This window comes from Sylvia atricapilla, chromosome Z, assembly GCF_009819655.1.
Source record: "Sylvia atricapilla isolate bSylAtr1 chromosome Z, bSylAtr1.pri, whole genome shotgun sequence".
NCBI lineage: Eukaryota > Metazoa > Chordata > Aves > Passeriformes > Sylviidae > Sylvia > Sylvia atricapilla.
The window spans coordinates 24572664-24592429 of NC_089174.1; the positions used below are offsets into that span (position 1 = coordinate 24572664).

General features: G+C 38.1%; 1 protein-coding gene and 1 long non-coding RNA gene across 2 annotated transcripts in view; one reads left to right on the forward strand and one right to left on the reverse strand.

Annotated features, from left to right (window-relative positions):
• Window positions 1–255: 255 nt before the first annotated feature.
• The window catches only part of PGGT1B (protein geranylgeranyltransferase type I subunit beta), a 33120-nt gene continuing 13609 nt past the window's right edge, over window positions 256–19766 (reverse strand). Inside the window, 7 exon segments of the mRNA XM_066339694.1 lie at window positions 256–835; window positions 838–969; window positions 4311–4419; window positions 4745–4929; window positions 6605–6650; window positions 12150–12282; window positions 13699–13850. Of these exon segments, the coding sequence (XP_066195791.1) occupies window positions 789–835; window positions 838–969; window positions 4311–4419; window positions 4745–4929; window positions 6605–6650; window positions 12150–12282; window positions 13699–13850 (804 nt within the window). The 3' untranslated portion in view covers window positions 256–788.
• Window positions 13012–14749, forward strand: LOC136374367 (uncharacterized). The gene is made up of 3 exons (XR_010745893.1): window positions 13012–13141; window positions 13664–13799; window positions 14614–14749. It is a non-coding gene; the product is annotated as an uncharacterized lncRNA (long non-coding RNA).

Consider the following 19766-nt stretch of genomic DNA (forward strand, 5'->3'; position numbering starts at 1 on the left):
ATGTATTGCAAAGGTTTGTCTTTGGAAGCAGGTTCTAATGCTACTCTTGCATACAGGTATGCTTCCAAAAGACTAAGATGAATATCTCTTATTGACACACATCAATAAACCACACTCTTAGTGAACTTCACAGAAAGAAACTATTTCAGATGAAAATTCTTTGTCTGGCTAACAATCCACTACATCTGTGTAAAACCTACTCAGTAGAATTATGAAATCCATTTAGCAAGGCCACACAACTTTATAAGTCCAGTATATTGAATAAAATATTTTTATTTGTATTTAATTAATTTTTTTGTGAAAAACAAAGTTTATGGAATCCGGAAATTGATGATAATAGGTAACTTTTAACTGAGACTTAATATAAGAGATTCTCTACCCAAAAATATGTCAAACAGTAAGATTATTAAGAACTTCAATGTTCTGTGCTATACTGTATGAAATGTAAACAATTTTGAAAATATTTCCCCATTCTATATTTTGACACAGTATGCACAAGTTTAAAAAAATAAAATTAAAACGAAGTTTAAATGCCTCAAGGGATTTCTTAGAAGTAAAGCCATCTGAAAAGCCATTTACAGTCTGCGGTGACAAACTTCTATATAATCAAAATATTCCCCTTTTCACAATGCAGAATAATCTGCGGAAGGCAACTTCCTATCAAAGTCATGCCAGCAAAACAGATCTGATTGTATGACTCCAGCACTTAAAAGAGCACATTGGTTATACATGGCTTTTAACCTTGGGCTACAATTATGCTACCAGAACTAAATTCAAGTCTAAATCAGTCATGTAGAGAAGTGTGTGTCATCTGAACACAGTTTAAAGTCCTTGTTTTCCAGATCTGATGAAGGTGGTGAAGACGCTCTGATGCTCTTGTGCTTACATTCAGGGCGGGGTGAACTTTGCAAATTCCAGATTCCCCAATTAATGACAAACCACAGATCCCAAAGTAGGCATGTAAAGCATCTGAAAGAAGGACAGAAAAGGAAAAATAAAATTATTTCAGGCTGTAACAGCCAAGTGTTCCCATATTTAAACACCTCCAAGTAATTACGGCCAAGGAAAACAAATAATCAGGTGCTGTATTTTAAACTTGAATTTTGATGAAAGGAAAACATTTCTGCCCAAAGCAAGCAGCATCATCTAAAGTCCAGACTTCTTTTATAACAACTTGTGCACTACTTCATTTTTTCTGAGTGCCACAGCCAAAAAGCAAAAGGACCTAACTATCTAAAAATAACCTGTCCAGAAACCAATTTTTTTTTGCAAGCATTTTTGGCCGGTTACTTTATGAGCAGCTAACTACTGAAACAACAAAATCAGTGCAAATAGCTACCAAGAGCAAGACTTAGAGAAATTGAAGAAACCACTGCTTTTCCTAGCTTCCCTTTTTCCTGAGAGATTATCCTAAGGATAGGAATTCATGCAGCTTGATCAAGAGATGCCTTCCACCAAAATGGGATACTCTTACTCTCCTGTTCCATGCTGCTGCTGATGCCCACCTTACCCCAGGGTTACAGTTCACTGAGTCTGCCTCATCTGGGTAGCAGTAAGCTGTCAGATTGGATTACCTGCCCATGAAATCACAGGCAGAAGATTGAAAGACAATGGGAATTTCATGTGCCCCTCGCAAAATCTCAGATAGCACTGTGCGGAGGTGTGAATAATTTAGTATCTCACTAAAATGATCACAGAATGGTTTAGGCTGAAATCAGAGACCGCTGAAAGCAGAGTCCAATCCTTAACCTAACACTGCCAAGACCAGCACTGAATCATGTCCCTAACTGTTGTATTGTATCTCCAGGGATGGTGACCCAAACATGCCTCCACAACATGTTTTGATGTGTGTTCGCATGGGAACACAGCAAGTCTACAAAATAGTATTTCCCTGAATAATCAGCTGGAAAGAGTTACTTTTTAACATTGCAAGTCCATATAACACATAGATTATCACAAGCAGTTGACTGTCTTCTGAAATCTCTTCTAGTCTTCTTCCTAAAAACATTATTGCACAGCAAAGATAGCTTGAGTCCCCAAATCTAAACAGAGCTTTTTATAAAGTAGGAGCCACATAGGTTAAAATCTAATTCTGACTAATTCCTAATTCTTAGGAATCTTTATAGTGTAGACATGATTGAAAGACAGCTTGCCTTTCAGACATGAGACTGAGCTTGCAGGAAGCTCAACTGTGGATCTATAACAACAAAAACGTAAGTCTTCAGAAGCAATCTTTCCAATGTTGCATCTAGAGTCTTTCATCATAACAGAACTCTTTATTTTTTCACAACTAACTTTTTCTTCCAAACATGGCCACAGACTTATGCCACCATCAGCCTGAGGAAAAAATGCTACAGTAAGCCTGGAAAATACACAAACATGCACACACAGTAAACAAAGAAAAACAATTATTATCTGTCCTGCCTTTCTTAAATCTTATCAAACAGTCACAACTATGCTAAAAGACAGAATCACGGAATCATAAAATACCCTGAGTTTGAAGGACCCCACAAAGGCGATCAAAATCTGACTCCTGGCTCTGCATTGGATATCCCAAGAGTTACACCAGGTGCCCAAGACCATTGTTCGAAAACTTCTTGAACTCTGTCAGGCTGGTGCTCTGACTACTTACCTGAGGAGCCTGTTCCAGTGCCCATCCACCCTCTGGGTGAAGAACTTTCCCTGATATCCAACCTAAACCTCCCCTGACAAAACTTCAGGCCACTCCCTCATGTCCTATCACTGTCACCAGACAGGAAAGATCAGTGCCTGCCCCTCCTCTTCCCCTCACAAGGAAGGTGTAACTGCACTGAGGTCTCCCCTCAGTCTCCTCCAGGCTGAACACACCAAGTGACCTCAGCCACTCCTCCCACGGCCTCCCCTCAGGCCCTTCACCATCCTCATGTCAACAGCTCAATGTCGTTTTTGTATTGTGGCACCCAAAACTGCCCCCAGCACTTGAGGTGAGGCCATTCCAGTGCAGAGCAATTCCTTCCAGTCCTGCATCCAAGTAATTTATGAATATATTGAAGAGCACAGGGCCAAGAACAGATCCCTGTGGAACCCCTCTAGTGACAGGTCACCAGTCTGATGTCACTCCATGCACTACTGCCCTTTTTGCCCACTGAGTGAACCAGTTGCTCACCCACCCCATGATGTGTTTACCCAGCCATGTACTGGACGGGCTGTCCACTGGAAGTGACAGTATTTAAAGCCTTAGATTACGACAACTGGCTTTCCTTGGTCAGCTACGGGGACAAGCTTGTCATAAAAGGAAATTAGGTTTAAGACAGGTTAAGGCACTTCATATATGATGGGCATTTGAAATAGACTTTTCTAATCTCTGACTCACAAGAAAAATGTTTCATTAAAATAAACCAAGATCACTCCAAATGATAATCTATATGATGAGGAGTAAATACATCTAAATTCCTCAGAAATCCTGAACTGGTTTTTAGGAAGAGGCAGATCCAAATCTATCCAAATCACTAGCACTGTATTTTCAGTGTAAGCTCACCTTGAAAAATTATGAACTGTTGTTCAAAATGAAATTATGAAAGGTTCTAAACAGATTCTAAACAGACTCTTCTTTTATTATGAGTAAATTTTTATCTTACTTGGTCAGTTTAAAGACTGTTCATCTTCCTTATACAAAATGCCATGGGCAAACACTACTGGCACAAGGTTTGTTTTCACAAGTTTGAAATACCTTAACTGTATTCTAACAACTTTTAAAATTAAAAGACTTTCACATCCTTTTGAAGATTTTCACTACTTCAAATTATCCACTTCTGAAAGCATAATAACTATCAGACATAGTCTTATAACCACAACCTGGAAATTACAGTACTTTGACTGCTTTTACATGTATCAATGACTTCTGAATAAGCTTAAATTACTAATTTACTAAAGAAACTTTTGATAAAGTTTTTGTTTTGATATATAGGTTTTGGTATATAAGCTTTGACATATTAAAGTCAATTTACACAGACACTTGCAACAAAATATTTCCTCTAAGCTGAACAGTTAAATGCATACTAAATAGACAGTGACACTCTTAACAGTAATCTAAACAACAACAGCTCACTTACTCTGTGACTGAAAAAGGAAAAACTTCATCTCCCTCTTTACACTTCAAGAGTGAAAATCTTATTATATTCTGAGACTTGTTTTTGGTTTTTTGTTTAGTTTTTGTTTTGTGTTTCGTTCTTTTTTAATTGAAGGGTATGGTTTCCCTTACATCCCTCAGATGTCTGGAATGTATTTCTTACTTAGAACACACTCACTGCAATTTTGAGAAATCATTTTACCTGGATGACTGTCTGGCCACTTGGCAAATCCACCAACAAGGCGATCTTGAGTTGACAGGATGTAATTTCGGTTTTTCTCAAAATTTGTATATTGGAATATGTTCAAGAGCTGCAAAGGAATTGGATTGTAACAGTAATATAAGTCTTAGTACTAAGTCTTTAACTAAGTCTTAGTATATTTTTGACACTACAATAAATGCCTATTTTTGAGGTAAGCAGTGACAGCACAGATAGCGCTCATCTGGTAAACCTCCATTTCCTGCATTTTTTGCAAGATGAAAGACATTTACAATCAGTTGGTGCATACTGGTGCACTTGTGTCAAATACCTAACTCTTTCAAGCAAAGAAAATAGTGCTTAAAGAAATCAAAATATCAATCAGTACCATCACTATAATATACCATCACAATCTCTATAGCTGTTCTGTACACTACCTTCAGCGTTGCTCCCACCCAAAAGGAATAGCAAGTGTCTACAGGTTTGTTGGGTCGTCCATGGTAGCCATTCTGTTGCCTCATTATACACCATCTTCTTATTCTGTTCAGTTCTTTTTCTGAAAAAACTTCCTCCAGTTTGCCCATCAAACACAGTGATGCAATACCACAAAACGTAGAGCCACCTGTGAAGAGAGAATAGGGTTTGCAATGCTTTGATACAGATATTCTGAAATGTGTATGATTTCAGTCAGAATTTTAACTAACTTATTAAGTCTAAAATACAAATGAATAAGAACACTCTAGTTCAGCAGGTAGGGGGGGGGGGCGGGGGGGGAGAAACACCTCCCCAGCTCTTGCAGAAACAACCCAGCTCATTTTCTTAAAGCTGTTTCTTCTCTCAGTGCTGTGCAATTAACATTACACGGCAGTCCAGAAATAAGTAACCAGCATTGCAACAGAAATATTTCTCCATTTGTAACTTAAAAAAGAAAGCTATTGGAATGCCAGCAATCAGACTGAAGCAGAAATGCCAAAGCCAGACTCAGACAAAATCCCCCAGAGGATATAAACAAACAGAACTGTCTGGTGAGCAGGAGAAAAAAAACCCCTCAAACTAAAATTAGTAAAAAAAAAAAAAAAAAAAACCCACCAAAAGCGCACAGTTAATACAGTGAGAAGTCTCCTGGACTCTCATGGTTGTAATACATAAAAATTGTGCTTCTAAGGAATTTTTTGCTGTCAAGGAAACTGTACAATAAAAAAGATAAACTCATGTTCTTTGTGTAGCCTAGCCAGCACTTTTTAAAGCCCATCGAAGTTTATTTTGAATGTAATAACTGATATGACAAAATAAGAGCATAAAGACCATAAGCAAGAAATAAGTAAAGATCATAAGCAAGCTGCTGACAGGTGACTTGAGTCCCAAAGTTCCTTATAATATCCTGGTGCTGGAAGACCCCAGAAGCTGTAAGGTTATTTTCATTCTGATGCTGAAATGCAGTGCTGAAGTACTGCTATTTGTTATCACTAACATTCTACAGAAAGTTACTTAAACCAATTGTTTTAATACCTAGGGGTATAATTTAAATTTTTCAACTTTATTGATCCAGCAAGAAAGAAACAGACAAAAATGCTATCAAAGCTCAATACTAAGGATAAAGATAGCAAATATTTGATAGGATCATAGAATCATTTAGGTTGGAAAAGACCTTTGAGATGAAAGAGTCCAAGCTTTGACCAATCACCACCTTGTCAAATAGAACACAGACCTAGATTTAGCATCAGTCACCCAGAAGTCAAAAGCTCCTCTGTCATAAGCAGACTGCTACTTCATGGCATAGAAACATTTTGCTTAAAAATAGCAGTCTCCTAGGGATTTCTATCCTCAGATCTACCAACTCTTTACAAAAATTAACTGCTGCTTTAAGATTTGAGCCCCAAGAGATGCTGTATGTATCAAAGGAAATGTTTCTAGGTTTTACCTAAGCTGTTGAAATTGGAAATGATCAGTTTCCAATTTCAGATACATTGCACAAAATCTCGTGCAGATAAAATCCTCAGAGTAACAACTGCACATGTGGAAAACGTTTGCTCTGTCAGCAACAGCTGACAACTATAAGCAACACCTTTCAACAAAACAGTCATGTGATTGATGGAGGTGATTAAGAGCTCATCTGTCCAAATATTAAGCTAGATCTAACAGAAGAAGAGTTGATATTTGGAGGCATGTTTTGGATTTGCTCCTCCTCACACACTTCCTTAAAAATCAGAAAAGCAGGAAAGGCATGGCATACTCTGCATCTCCTACAGCATTTTCAATACCACTCTGAAAGGTGTAGAACATTTTGACATTCTTACCATGAGATTCCAGTCCAGCTCCCTGTGCCAGGCCATTATCATAAGACTGAAGAAAAAAAATCCCACAAAGCAGTTACTTTAGAACCACATCACTTCAACAGACATTGCAATTTCTTAGTTTATCAGCAAAATTATCATCATTGCCACAATCTGACCTGAAAAAAATCTGAATCTCCAGAAGTTCTTGGCATAACACAGTTAACAAATCAGCCCTCTCTCAATGCAGGCAGTTTTTATGCCTTTCATGAAATTAATTTTAGTTGTGACACGTTAGAAACCTAAAAAAGGGTAAACATATTTTGCCACAAAGAAAAAAACATGTAATGCAGGTATAAAAAGAAAAAAAATGATATGTAATCAAAACAAAACAAAATTAAATAGATAATATAATCTGTCTCTAATCCAAGAGCAGTTTAACATTAAAAAAGGGGCAAAATGCAAGGTACTACTCTGTGTAGAATACTCAAACCCAAGCAATATTTTAGTAAGAAGCAAGCACACCGGCTTTAAAAAACAAAAAGAAGAAGAAAAACCACATGCAAGAAGAAAATTATAACATGCATTGGAACAAACTTAAATTTGCCTACAAAATATTACTGTAAAAAAATTACCATTACAGTGCTGAAAAATCACTCTGTTAAGTGCAACAAAAGGAGAAACTCAAGACTGGCAAAGCACCAAGAATATCATAGTTCACATCTGTCATGAGCAATCTAGGAACACATGCATATGTAAGAATAACAATCTTTCTTCCCTAAAAATCCATTAAATCATTTTACTTGAAAGGAAACAAAGGATTATATAGGAAATTATTCATAAAATGGAAAATGCTTGTTTTACAAGACTTTATAGAATACTGAATGAATTATCTCTGAACAAGTATCAAATTGCTTAGTAGGAACAATGACGTACATCTTAAAGTCAAATTACATAGGTCCTACATATCCTACATCAACTGCTCAATTAATGATCTGATCAGACAGTAAGCAGCAAAACCTTCGCCCCATATCCTGCAGATGCTGACTATGAAACAGTCTCTAAAACAGTGGCTAGTAGACACAGGATACTTTGATAAACCACTAATGACTCCCATAGTCCAAACCAAAGAATGGCTACAGAACTATCGTATCTTTAGAAATCACCTAAGGATTATTTTGTACATCTGCTTTTAAAGCTGACATTGAGAAGGTAAAAGCAAACAGAAGACACAGAAGCTACATTAAAATTGTATTCCTGGTTTTGAATTGTTGCTGCAAGCTGAAGCAACTAAAAAGACTAATATCTGATACATACACTTCAAGCTGCAGCTTGATTTCTCAAGTTTGAACCAGTAAATTTTAGTAATCTCTGAATGTTAAAGCACATAGTGTGAACTCTTTTTTTCACTGCCTTTTGAGAATCCAGTACAAATGTGCTACCACATTCTACAAATGCATTAATTGCTAAGAATTAGCAAAGCTATGCTGACAAGGCTAATTATTCTACAAACAGCAATTTTAAGAGGAGGTGGCTTGCTTTATGTATGACAAAGTAAAGCTGTTAAGTGTGCATCCCAGAAGCTAGTATGTTGGGTTGTACAATTAGCTTTAAACTCTAATAGACAATAGTTGACCATTGGCTAACTGATGCCTATTTATTTACAGACAGCAGCTGCTCTTTGGGGACCTGTCTGCCCTAAAGAACTAGGGAATACTTCTATTTCTTTGTCCTTTAGAGAAGACTCAAGAAATTGTATGCAAAAGGAGCTCTTGACTACTGCAACATGACAACTGCATAATTAAATATCATTGTCAGGAAACATGTAAATTCAGTTGGGTAAAATCTTTATTTTAAAGTCTACAAGTTTTACAACCAGCTTAATTATATCAACAGACCAATAAAAATGCATTTGAAGAAGACTATACTAGAAGAAGCAGATAATATTTTTAAAGCTTCTTGCAATATCTCTACTTTAAATAAAACCAAGCATTGTTGCAAAAAGCAGTGTCACTGAGTCTCTAGAAGTCATTCAAAATCTCAGCATCCTAGTGTCTGCTGTCTTTTGATTAGTGATATATCTGAGGTTTGAATGTGAAAGACAAGAATCAACCTACATTGATAAAAACTGTGTTGGAATCTGACTATTTTAGTGACAATAAAACTGACCCAGAATTATTTTTGTGATCAGCATTGTACAAACACTTTTTTAGTTGAATGGTAACAAGAAAGCTATTTATTCTGTATGAAGATTCAATTATTTTTAACATTTTGAACATCATTTATGTTGCAATCTCCTGCTGTTCTTGACATGCCTAACTACAAAAATGCACTCCCTCATTCAGCGGTATTGAATTGTATGTCACAATCTTCAATAGTGCATCACTAAAGGCAACAAATTCCAAAGAATAAAAAAAAAAACAAACCCACAAGCTTATTACCAATCACTGTGTTTAACCAGTCATGTTACTTTCAATCCACATGAGTTGCACTTCATTTGTATGCCAATTTGAAAAACCGAAAAAAGTTCTGTAACTGTCACATGCTACATCTAGGTGCAAGTAAGTGACATACAACTGTAAATCAGAACCTTTCTGTCAAAGCAGCTTAGTACTGAGCAATGAAATCTCTTTTGTTCTGTAACTAAAAAAAGTGCCAGGACGAGGTGACATTGTAGCAAAACAGGAATAAGCATTTACAATAAAGCCTATATTAATTGTATAGTTAGCTACACAAGGAGTAACAAATGAAAGAATCTCAAGCAGGATTTATTTTAAATCGTTCCATTTTATAGGTTAGTTTTAGCACCTTCTACAAAACCTTAGTGAGAGAAATCAATTTAACATTCTTGAATGCCATATTTCATGCTCATTGCATCTATTTATGAGATACACTTTAAGAAATACTTGGCTCCTGTGATAGGTAATTGAATTGAAATATATCTCAAGGAAAGCGGTGAAAAGAAATGAATGAATGAAAGAAAGGAACAACCACTGCTGTGAAATTAGCTTCACAATGGGCTAGTCCCTGAATGTCTGAGACTTCTTCAGACATATCTGCAGCTCTACATGTGACCAAGCAGGATGCAAATCTTTTGTGTCTTTTCCTAGAATTGCCAGGCACATTGCAACCGAGTTAATACACAGAAACCCTGGCAGACCAAGGAGTTTAAACCCAGAAAAAAGAGAGAACTAGTATACGTGTGCATACCAACTCTGCAGTGAATTGACAGCATACCAGTGGTTAAAAAAGTCGTACTGAACACGTGTATAGTTAACTTACCAAATCATGGTAAACCTGGACCAAAATAGAGCATGTCTTGCTACACATTTCTACATGCTAGGATGACTGCTGCCTACAGAACACTGTTTATAGGATCTCTCCAAGTTACATTCTGAGCTAGCCAGGAAAAGATGCAATCTTTGTGATAAGCCACAGAGTCTTCCGAAATTTTACCACGCCAAGACCCAATTCTACTTTACTGGTGAACAGAAGTATTAGTAGGAGGCCTTCCAGGATGTCTTGCCACGTTCAGGCTTCATTTAGTTTTTTTTAAATGGTATATATTTTTACAATAGGAACATAATGACTGGAATTTCCAGGTGCAATGATTAATGCTAAGCTCTAGAATCAAAGTATAAATTTGGTTCAAGATCCCACTACAGAGTAAATCTCCAGTACCACTTCAAAACTCTAAACTTTCAAAAAATCTCCACTTGCCTGCTCATTTAATGGCCACATCTGATGCTCTGTTTGGTCTGTCTTAGAAAAAAGTGGTGGCTTCTCGCTCTTTATTTTTTCAGTGTTACCTGTTACTTTACATATCTCTGTCACACTCAACAATCTCATTTTCAGAATAAAGACTCCTAGTATACTAAATACTCCTTTTACACAAGCTGATTTTACCTTTCACAGCTCAATTCAACTGTCTTTGTCCCCTTCCTAGTTCCACCATTTCCTCTGGGACCAAAGCTGCACTCAAATGTTCAAAAGGTTAACTAACAGACAATGTAATGTACAGAACTACAATGAGGTTTTTGCTCTTGGGTTTTGCTTTCTACTCTTTTGTAACATTTGATTCTCCTATTGTATCTCTGCTAAGCCATTTGACTAAAGACTGATCTCAGTGAACACTAAGGTCCAGAAAGGATCAGAGGAAGAAGAATGCTCCCAACCTAATCAGCAAGAGCAAGCACTCTGCCTAAGCTCCTCCCTCCAGACTCGGAAAGGATGATGGATAAGTCATTGTCCTTGGGTGAAACCCACTGAAAGGATTCAGCAAGGATATTCTCATGCTGAGAAGCCAAGCTAACTAAGGTGAGCTAACAACTATGGGAGAAGGGCTCTTAGGGGATGCAGGGGAGGAAAATTCCAGCATTCTATAGAAACCCTCTCATCATGGACTGTTTTCTGGGGAATGCAGGAGTGAGCATAACTTATTATGGGATGGCTAGGGAAAGGACCAATGGCAAGAAATGGAAATACCAAAGCAGATTGGGGAAGAACAAGTAAGGGGAAAGAGAGGGGAAAATGAGATAAAAGGTGCTGCTGAGGTGTGAACAGACTGCAGGTACATATCCTTGTATGACTGAGCCCTGACCTTGATCATCTCAATCTGTCCAGGACTACGGCAGTGTTCCAGAAAGCTTCTTGAGGTATACAGTAAGAAATACTAAGACACCCAACTACCTCCTTTAAAAATTAACAACAAATAAAAACCAAATTGGTGTGAAGCAGGAGATTTTCAAGTCTTTTTTTAAACTTATTTCTCACATAAATTTTACAATCTTGCTGCTCATTTACAACAGAAGTTGTATGTCAGCATAATTTTGGGTCTTCTTTGTGGATCACAAGAGTTTAATTCCTGTTTACTCACACTCCGGAAACTGCAATTTTCGAGCTTGGTCAGTTTCCTTAAAAAACTGTGTTTCTATCTTCGAAAATGTAACTCAATTAAACTAATGGAACCACATAAAAAAATGAAAAGCTCCTTTACTCCAATCAAATATGAAGACAACTTGCACAGACACAGAAAACAAATGTGTACATACTTATGAATAATTTTTTCATTACAAGTATCTAATAAATAAATTATGAAGTGCATGACTAGAAACACTTAAGCAGGAACTGATGTCAATTTGTTTATTTGAATCTGTGGGTCTTTTAAAAAGCAGTACTACAGCTTAATGAAATGTGAGGATTTTATTGGTACACTTTTCAAAAGTGCTTTATGCATTTTTTCTAAGTTACACAAACATCATACCTCAGTTTTCAAAAATTTTGCTTTCAATTGTTTAATTACTTTAAATAAAGAGGGTTTTAAATTTAATTTGCAGTGAACAAACACGCCAAATAAATTTATCTTGCTAACACACACATTTTAATTAAAATTCAAATGCAAAAATCCAATGTACTTTGTAATACTCAACTTGCTAGACCAGGAAGAAAAAAAAAAAGAAATTACTGTAATACAGTTTGGACAGAGATTTTTTTTAGCCATATTTAAGAAAAAAAGCTACAAGGCTTAAACCATATACGTAACAAGCAGTAACATTTTGCGAACACTCACCATACTTCTTCTGATGTAGTCTATTGCTTTCTTCATATCCATGCCTGACCAGTTATCGAGCATGTAGCAGATACAGGAAGCACAGTACACAAACCTCATATCATTCTCACTTCCTTCCAGCACTGCACAGAAACTGAAAGAAACATTTCTGTCTGTAGACACTGTTTCACCTGTTACACCCGAAAATATGAAATGCAGTTCAAAGAATTGCACAGTGCTTTCTTTAAAGATTAGTTTACAGTAGTCTCATAAATATAACCCAAAGCAACACTAGATTTTCTTTTTAAAAGGTGTGATTCTAAACCAAGGAAAATGCACAGAACTATAAACATTTAAGAGCCTGAGTAACTATTTCCAGCAACATAATGACACTGGTATTTATTTCTTCCAAGATGTTTATGCTTATGGTCTCTCACCTATTACAGTATATACAGATACCTGACTTACCATTTTACCTCTTTAGGGCAGAATTCTTTGACTCCCTAGGAATCCTAACAGCTCACAAGGCTTTCTTTCCTTACTGCAAGTTGAGAACCAGTTTCCCAGATATGTATAAAGGTAATTGCTAATACTACCATTTCTAACAGAAACGGTCAATCACTTTTTCATTACTTGTTGTTGCAATCTCACTAAAGTCTACAAACATTTAAAAATATTGATATCTGGGTTATTTTGGCACAATCTCAGAGACTCTTAAGATGATGATGATGGATGTCCTGATTTGGATGTTTGTACAGAAAGTGGCTAGCTGAACCAGGGCAGTGACCATCCCCCTGCACTGGGCACTGGTGAGGCCACACCTCAAGCTTTGTGTTTTGGACCCCTAACAACAGGGAAGACCACTGAGGTGCTAGAGAGTGTTCAGGGAAGGGCAGAGGAGCTGAGCAAGCGTTTGAACAAAAATCTGACGAGGAGCAGCTGAGAGAGCTTGGAGTGCTCGGCCTGGAGAAAAGAACACCAAGAGGACACCTTATCACTCAGCTACCTGAAAGGTGGGAGGGTCACTTCCTCTCTCAGGTGGGACAGAGGAAATGGCCTCAAGTTGCACCAGGTGAGGTTTAGACTAGGTATCAGAAAAAATTCCTTCATCAGAAGGGTTGTCTGCCACTGGAAAAGGCTGCCCAGGGCAATGCTGGAGTCACCATCCCTGAAGGTATTTAAATGTGGCAGTTAAGGACATGGTTTAGTACTGGATTTGGCAGTGCTGAGTTAAGAGCTGGACTTCATGATCTCAAGAGTCTTTTTCAACCTAAATGATTCTATGAGATACAAAAATAGGTAAATGGTTGAATTACCTGTGACAATAAATAAACCTTTAATTGTTTCTTTTAGGATTTGCTACTTGGCACACCTCCATTTGGTTCAAAAAGCTAGTTAGTATCCTCTGATGACTTACTACTGGGAAGAAGTCATATGACTTACATGACTACCAATCAAACTATTTTCTAATAGAACAAAAAGATTATAGCTACTTCTACAAAAAACATGTTTCTTATGTTTCATCTCACATGCAGGTTCCGGGAGTTGCAGCATATAAAGTATCTTTTACCTTCCATCCTCCAGCTGGAGAGCTCTCAGTCCTGCCAGTATAGCATCTTTATTTATTCGACTTAAATCATCTCCAAGAATAACCAGACATGATAGTCCTGTGTAAGTCATTGCTATGTGCCCACTGTCATAGGGATGAGATACACCTGGACCCTAAAGAAGAGGAAAAAAAATTGAAATATTAAAACTTATAGGACCTTATACTACAGGAGAGCGCCTTTTTTTTTTTTTTTTTAAGGTAAGAAGTAAACAAACTACTTTTCCCTTCACTCATTGGGAAACTGCAGGTATCCTGCTCAGCTTTCCTCATCAAATTCTCCTCAGCTCTCCTCATCAAACTAAGTTACTGCATAACTCCGCTGTTCTTCTAAACAGTTGGTCAGCAGAAGGTCTGGAAAAAAAACTTTGCTAAGAGCTCCATCTGCAAAACAGTTAAAGAAAAAGATGGGATGACCTCAACTGTACCTAAGTTTGCTGGGCAAATCACGCTGGGCATTAGCTCCCTGGCAGCTGGGTAAACACTCCTAAACAGCCAAACCTCTGGAGAGCCCATCAGCAGAGATTTTACAACATAATGATCTACAAGTAGAAAGCGGTGTGAGAGATTATTAGTTATCAATTGATAACTATTCAATCCTTAGTGTCAATTGAAACAATACCAAACTAGCCACTTAACTACTTTCATCTCTATTTTAAAATAACATTCAGAGTTCAAACCAAGCATTTATATACCAAATAATCACAGAAACATAGAATATCCTGAGTTGGAAGGGACTCACAAGGATCACTGAATGTAAACTAAGAAGCAAAAATAACAGTGAAAGGCTGACTAATCCTGCAATACAGGTCACAGAAATGAGCAAGGTATTGATACAGCTGTGCTAAAACTACTGTTTTTCTTTATGGTATTTTATAGGCCCATCCAGGACTGTACCAATTCATGAAAACAGTGACCCCATGTAACAAGATGACTGTGGATACTTGGAATGGTTCAGTTTGGAGTAACTGGAAGATAACGATTTTAAACACGATAAAAGCTATTTCAATACTGAGTAGAAGAGATAAATTTTAAGTTATATTTTGTTAGCGTTATTGCCCAATCAGTTGCAATTCTTATTTTGAAATTCATCCTAAAAACACAAGGAAAAAGCAGTATGAGACCAAATTTTAAATTATATTGGGTGTAACTGGTATTTTTAGGCAAGTCATGCTTATTTCCAAAGCCAAAAGGCTTTGCTTCTAGTAAGAAGCTGGGAGAAAAATTGTTATTACCCACCAGACAGGAAGAGATTGCTCTCATAAAAGGGAATCAAAGACAGTTGGGAAAGAGAGGGAGAAAAGAAGGTAAAATGAGTTCACAGCAGCAGTGAAAAAACTATGTAACAGAGGAATACAGGAGAGTGAGTGCCGAGAGTTGCACCTTTTCTCCCTTATTTCCAGTCCTGGACCCTCTCTGGAGAAGGCAGCACAAATCTCCACAGCTCCCACTCCCATCCCTGTATTGTTAGTGACCCCATCACTGTATCCTACTCTGCACATTGAACAGACATACAGAGCATATTAAATTGCTTTTGTAAAGTGGTCTTCTAGTGACCTGAGCTAATGGTGCAGACATACTCTGAGAAGATAACAAAGCAGCTATGGCCAGGGCCTGTTCTCTATGCACGTTGTCTTTTGTGAGAATTAATCTGGAGGTACCACAGGAGACAGATTTACTTGGATCTCAGAGACAGAGTAAACAGTTCTGTTCTACTGGCATTACCATCACGTTCTCCACAATCTCAGGCTTCTTTAAAAGAATTAACACTCAAAAGATGTAATTTGAGGGGAAACTTTTCAGCATTTAAACTTGGCTCAGCGATGTGACAGTGTTTCTACAATATCAATTGAACAGCTATTAAACCATAACTCATGGCTACCAGGAATTCCCACTGACCACTGCAGGGCTAACAAACTTTCTCTGCTGCAGAAGCATGGGCCAAGATCTCTCAAACACTAAAAAGAATGCTACCAAACAAGCACTTGCACTGGCCCAGTCAGACTTTCAAAAACCTTTCTTCTCACACCTGGCACTGTTGTACCAAGACAGGGCTCCCTCACCCAGGGTGCCAATCCACAAGCGGAGTTAAGCGGTTTTGACACGTATTGCACAGAGGTGCTAAGTCCACCAAGCCAACACACCTGGTTACAGGTGAGGAGCATAATTATGCCTTCAAAATACATAAATATGCAGTTACCTGATTTCTAAATAAACGCCTACTTAATAGCTCTTGGCCAATCAACCTTCTGCGTGCTTTGACGCATTTCACAATACATTTTGTAGGTGTTCAGCTGGTAGGGGTCTTCACTTGGACATAGGCAGCCTCAGCTTTAGAAAGGTGTTTTTCACATTACAATGACTTAAGTTCATCTAAAGCATGAATTAAGCTGATTTAGCTAATTTGAGTAAAACTTATGGTACATTGTCAAATGCAGTATCTAGCAACTAAGTGTCTTTGCTGCTGTAGTCTCTGTACTTGTTTCATAACTATTCTGCAACATCTTGCCATTTCTCACTTCATGGAACCACAAAATGCCCTGGGTTAGAAGAGACCTTAAGGTCATCTAGCTGGAACTCCCCTTTTCCATAGACCATGCTGCACAAGACTCCTAAAAATGTAATACAGAGATGTTTGATTAAAAAAAAAAATGCAGTGCAGAGACATTTTGGCCCAGGCTTACCTGCATCTTTTTAGTATTTATATTTATTTTTATCTTATATTTACTTTTATATTCTATGTATTATCTTTTTTGTGATTCACTCCGCAAAATATTTTTCATTATTCATCTTTCACTAGTATCAATGCTGCAGCCTTGAGAAAATACAATGTTGTGTCAGGAACACAAAAGACATCTTTCTTCTCCCCAAGTGAAAGCATATGTTAATTACCACAATTTTACACAAAAGGTGCAGCTATTTGCTTTCAATTTAGCCCTAAATCTGACTCACAACACTTAAAAGATACTGAAAAGATCTGAAAAGAGCCTATCTGAAACTTTGAAGAGACTGTTCACCCCTAAATTAAAAAGCTAGTTTAAATGTCAGCAACACCAAATCAGAGAGACTGCAAAATCTGGACCCATTTCAGTATATAATTATTTTCTAATTCTGAAAGTAATCATGTTTTAACTGCGGTAATAGGGGAGTCAGTCTTAGCCTTCATTCACAGTTAATACTGTTACAGTTCATGAGGGTTGTGCTGTGAGTTGGTGAAGTGGATATGCTTTTGTTTCACTTTTGCTTCTGTCCCAAAATACTGTGAAGACACTACCATCAAACACCTCCAAGGCAACAGCTAAAGTACCACTACTCCGCAATCAAAGCCAAATGACCTTTTCCTGAGAGATTCAGTGAAGCTGGATATTGTAACATAACTTTCGTTTTTTTCTATTATTTTCAAGAGTCTGTAGTGACTGAATACATCTGGCTACCTCCGGTATGGTATTTTCTTAGAGTTCAAGAATGAAATCACTGTAGTGGCTTGGGAAATGTCAATGCAAACCCAAAATGCTTACAGGCTTTTTCAAAAAATATTTTGCAAGACAGATTTAACAGAATACTTTTAAATAATGAAAAAAAGAAAAATTATGTGACTGTAAACACATCTTAAGAGTCATGGCAGTGAATTTCCAAGTCTTTTTTTTTGAGTTATTTCAGAACATTTCAGGCAACAGTGCTGGAAATGCTTTGAACCTTTCTTTGTCAATAAATCAAACAGATGCAAGCCCACAAATGCAGATACAATGAAAAAAGTACTGCAAAGCTTGTATAAAAACCACATCCACGTGCAAACAATTTTCTAGAGATAGTAACCTTGTAGCTAATTTCTAACATGATTCCACTCCTTTATCCCGTATGTATATTGGCCAACACATTCTAAGACACCAACAGACTGCAACATATTTCCAGTAAAGATAGTATTTCAGTATGAAGTATGTACTATTGGAAGTTGAGAATTTAATTAAAACACCAGAAGGTGCTGTGAGGGAAAAACAATGTTTTGCAAATCTTAACAGACTTTTTGTCTTCATGGTGCTTTACAAGATCTCAGAACTGTACTCAGAATAAACTCTTCTAGCTTCGTGCATTGGAGGATTTGAAAAATGTTTCCAAAAGTATGTACTGATTTAATGTACTATACTGTAGAGCTGCTAAAGGTGTGATACAGCTGGAAAAGGAAAGCAGAGGCCAGCTAGCAGGAAAGACTATGAAAAAAGTACAGTAGTTCTGTTCTATCTTTGAGCATGAAGAATCAAGTTGCACTGAAAAGTGGATGAAAAATCTGTGAGAGCACTACACTAGCCTCTACTAACCTAATTTCTGTCTTTCATTAAAAGCGTTTTCTTTTCTTATGTGTCCTAGGGTGACTTTGTGATGCTTGTATCCCCAGCTGTCTGTTCTGTTTATGCTGGATATTGAGTACATGTTTAAGACTGGTTTTGAGAGGGAAAGAGGGGGAAAGAAGAAGCACGCAGTTTGTTTGAGAAACTGCACTCGCTCCTCCACATTCTGCTCCTGGACTGTGCTGTCAGTGGACAGACAGTGAGAGAGAACTCTCCTTTGCTTTTTAGTTAGTTTTAGCTAGCTGAGGCAGAGACGTTCCCTGGCCGTCTTTTTTTTCCTTCTTCTTGGAACTGTTTAAACCTGTTCTGCACTGAAAACCCAGAAAACACTCAGAGCTCACGCCTGCAGCCCACTGGGGCCCAGGACAGCATTTCCAGCACCAGAGGGACTGATGAGAGTCTGGGCAAGCTGAGCTACAACCCACAGCAAGGACGCGCTCAATTTTGCCACCTCTCTTCAGAATGGTGAGAAGTTTTATTGTTTAATATTATTCATATTTTTTTACACTTGTGAACACTTTGCTTGCTGAATAAACAGTTTTTTCCACTTTTCCCTAGGAAATTTTTTCCCAAAGCAGTTGGGGGAGGGGCTGCTTGAATTGGCCTTCTAGAGGGACCCCATTTGGAGGGTTCCTCCCAAAATTTGCCCTAAACCAGGGCAAATCACCTTCAAATCATCTTTTCTTATGTTCATAACAAACAGGGATGAACAGAGCCTTGACTGAGCCTGGGTGGGTATCAGATGCAATCAAATACACATGATTCAACACAGGAAGAGAAATACCAGTTGCAGACACTGACTTTGGAAGAAACAGTCACCCAGTCTATTAATACATGCCTCCCTGGCTGCTGTCATTGCCAAGACTGTATCAGACATACTGGCATCAGATTGGATTCACCTTTCTCAGAGGACCTGGACAAGCTCCAGAAGTGAGTCATGAGAACTTCATGAGATTTAACAACACCAAGTGGAATGTGCTTACGCCCAGGTCAGGACAACCCCAGACTGGCGGGGTACAGACTGGGAGAAGAAGTTAATCAAGAGCTTTGGTTTGGGAGCTCTAGTGGGTGAGAGGCTGGACATGACCCAGACAGGAGCACTCACAGCCCGGAAAGCCAGACGCGTCCTGGGCTGCACCCAAAGCAACATGGGCAGCAGAGGATGGAGGCAATTCTGCTCCCCTCTGGTGAGACCCCATGTGAAATGTTGTGTCCAGCCCTGGGATCCTCAGAACAGGAAGGATTGGAACCTGTTGAAGAGGTTCATAGGAGGCTGCTAAGTTCATTAGAGGGCAGGAGCACCTCTCCCATAAGAAAAGGCTATGGGAGTTGGGATTTGTCAGCCTGGAAAAGAGAAGCCTTTGAGGTGACTTAATTGTGGCCTTCTTGTTCCTGAATGGACCCCTACAAGAAAGATGGAGAGAGACTTTTTACCAGAGTATGCAGTGACAGGACAAGGGGAATGGCTTCAAACTGAAAGAAGGCAGGTTTAGATCATGTATTAGGAAGAAACTCTATATTTTGAGGGTGGTGAGGCATTGGAACAGATTGTCTAGAGCTATGGAATCTCCATCCCTGGAAGCATCCAAGGCCAGACTGAACGAGGTCCTGAGCAATCTGGTCTAGTGGAAGGTGTCCCTTCCTGCAGCATGGGGATAGGAGCTAGATGATCTTAAGGGCCCTTTC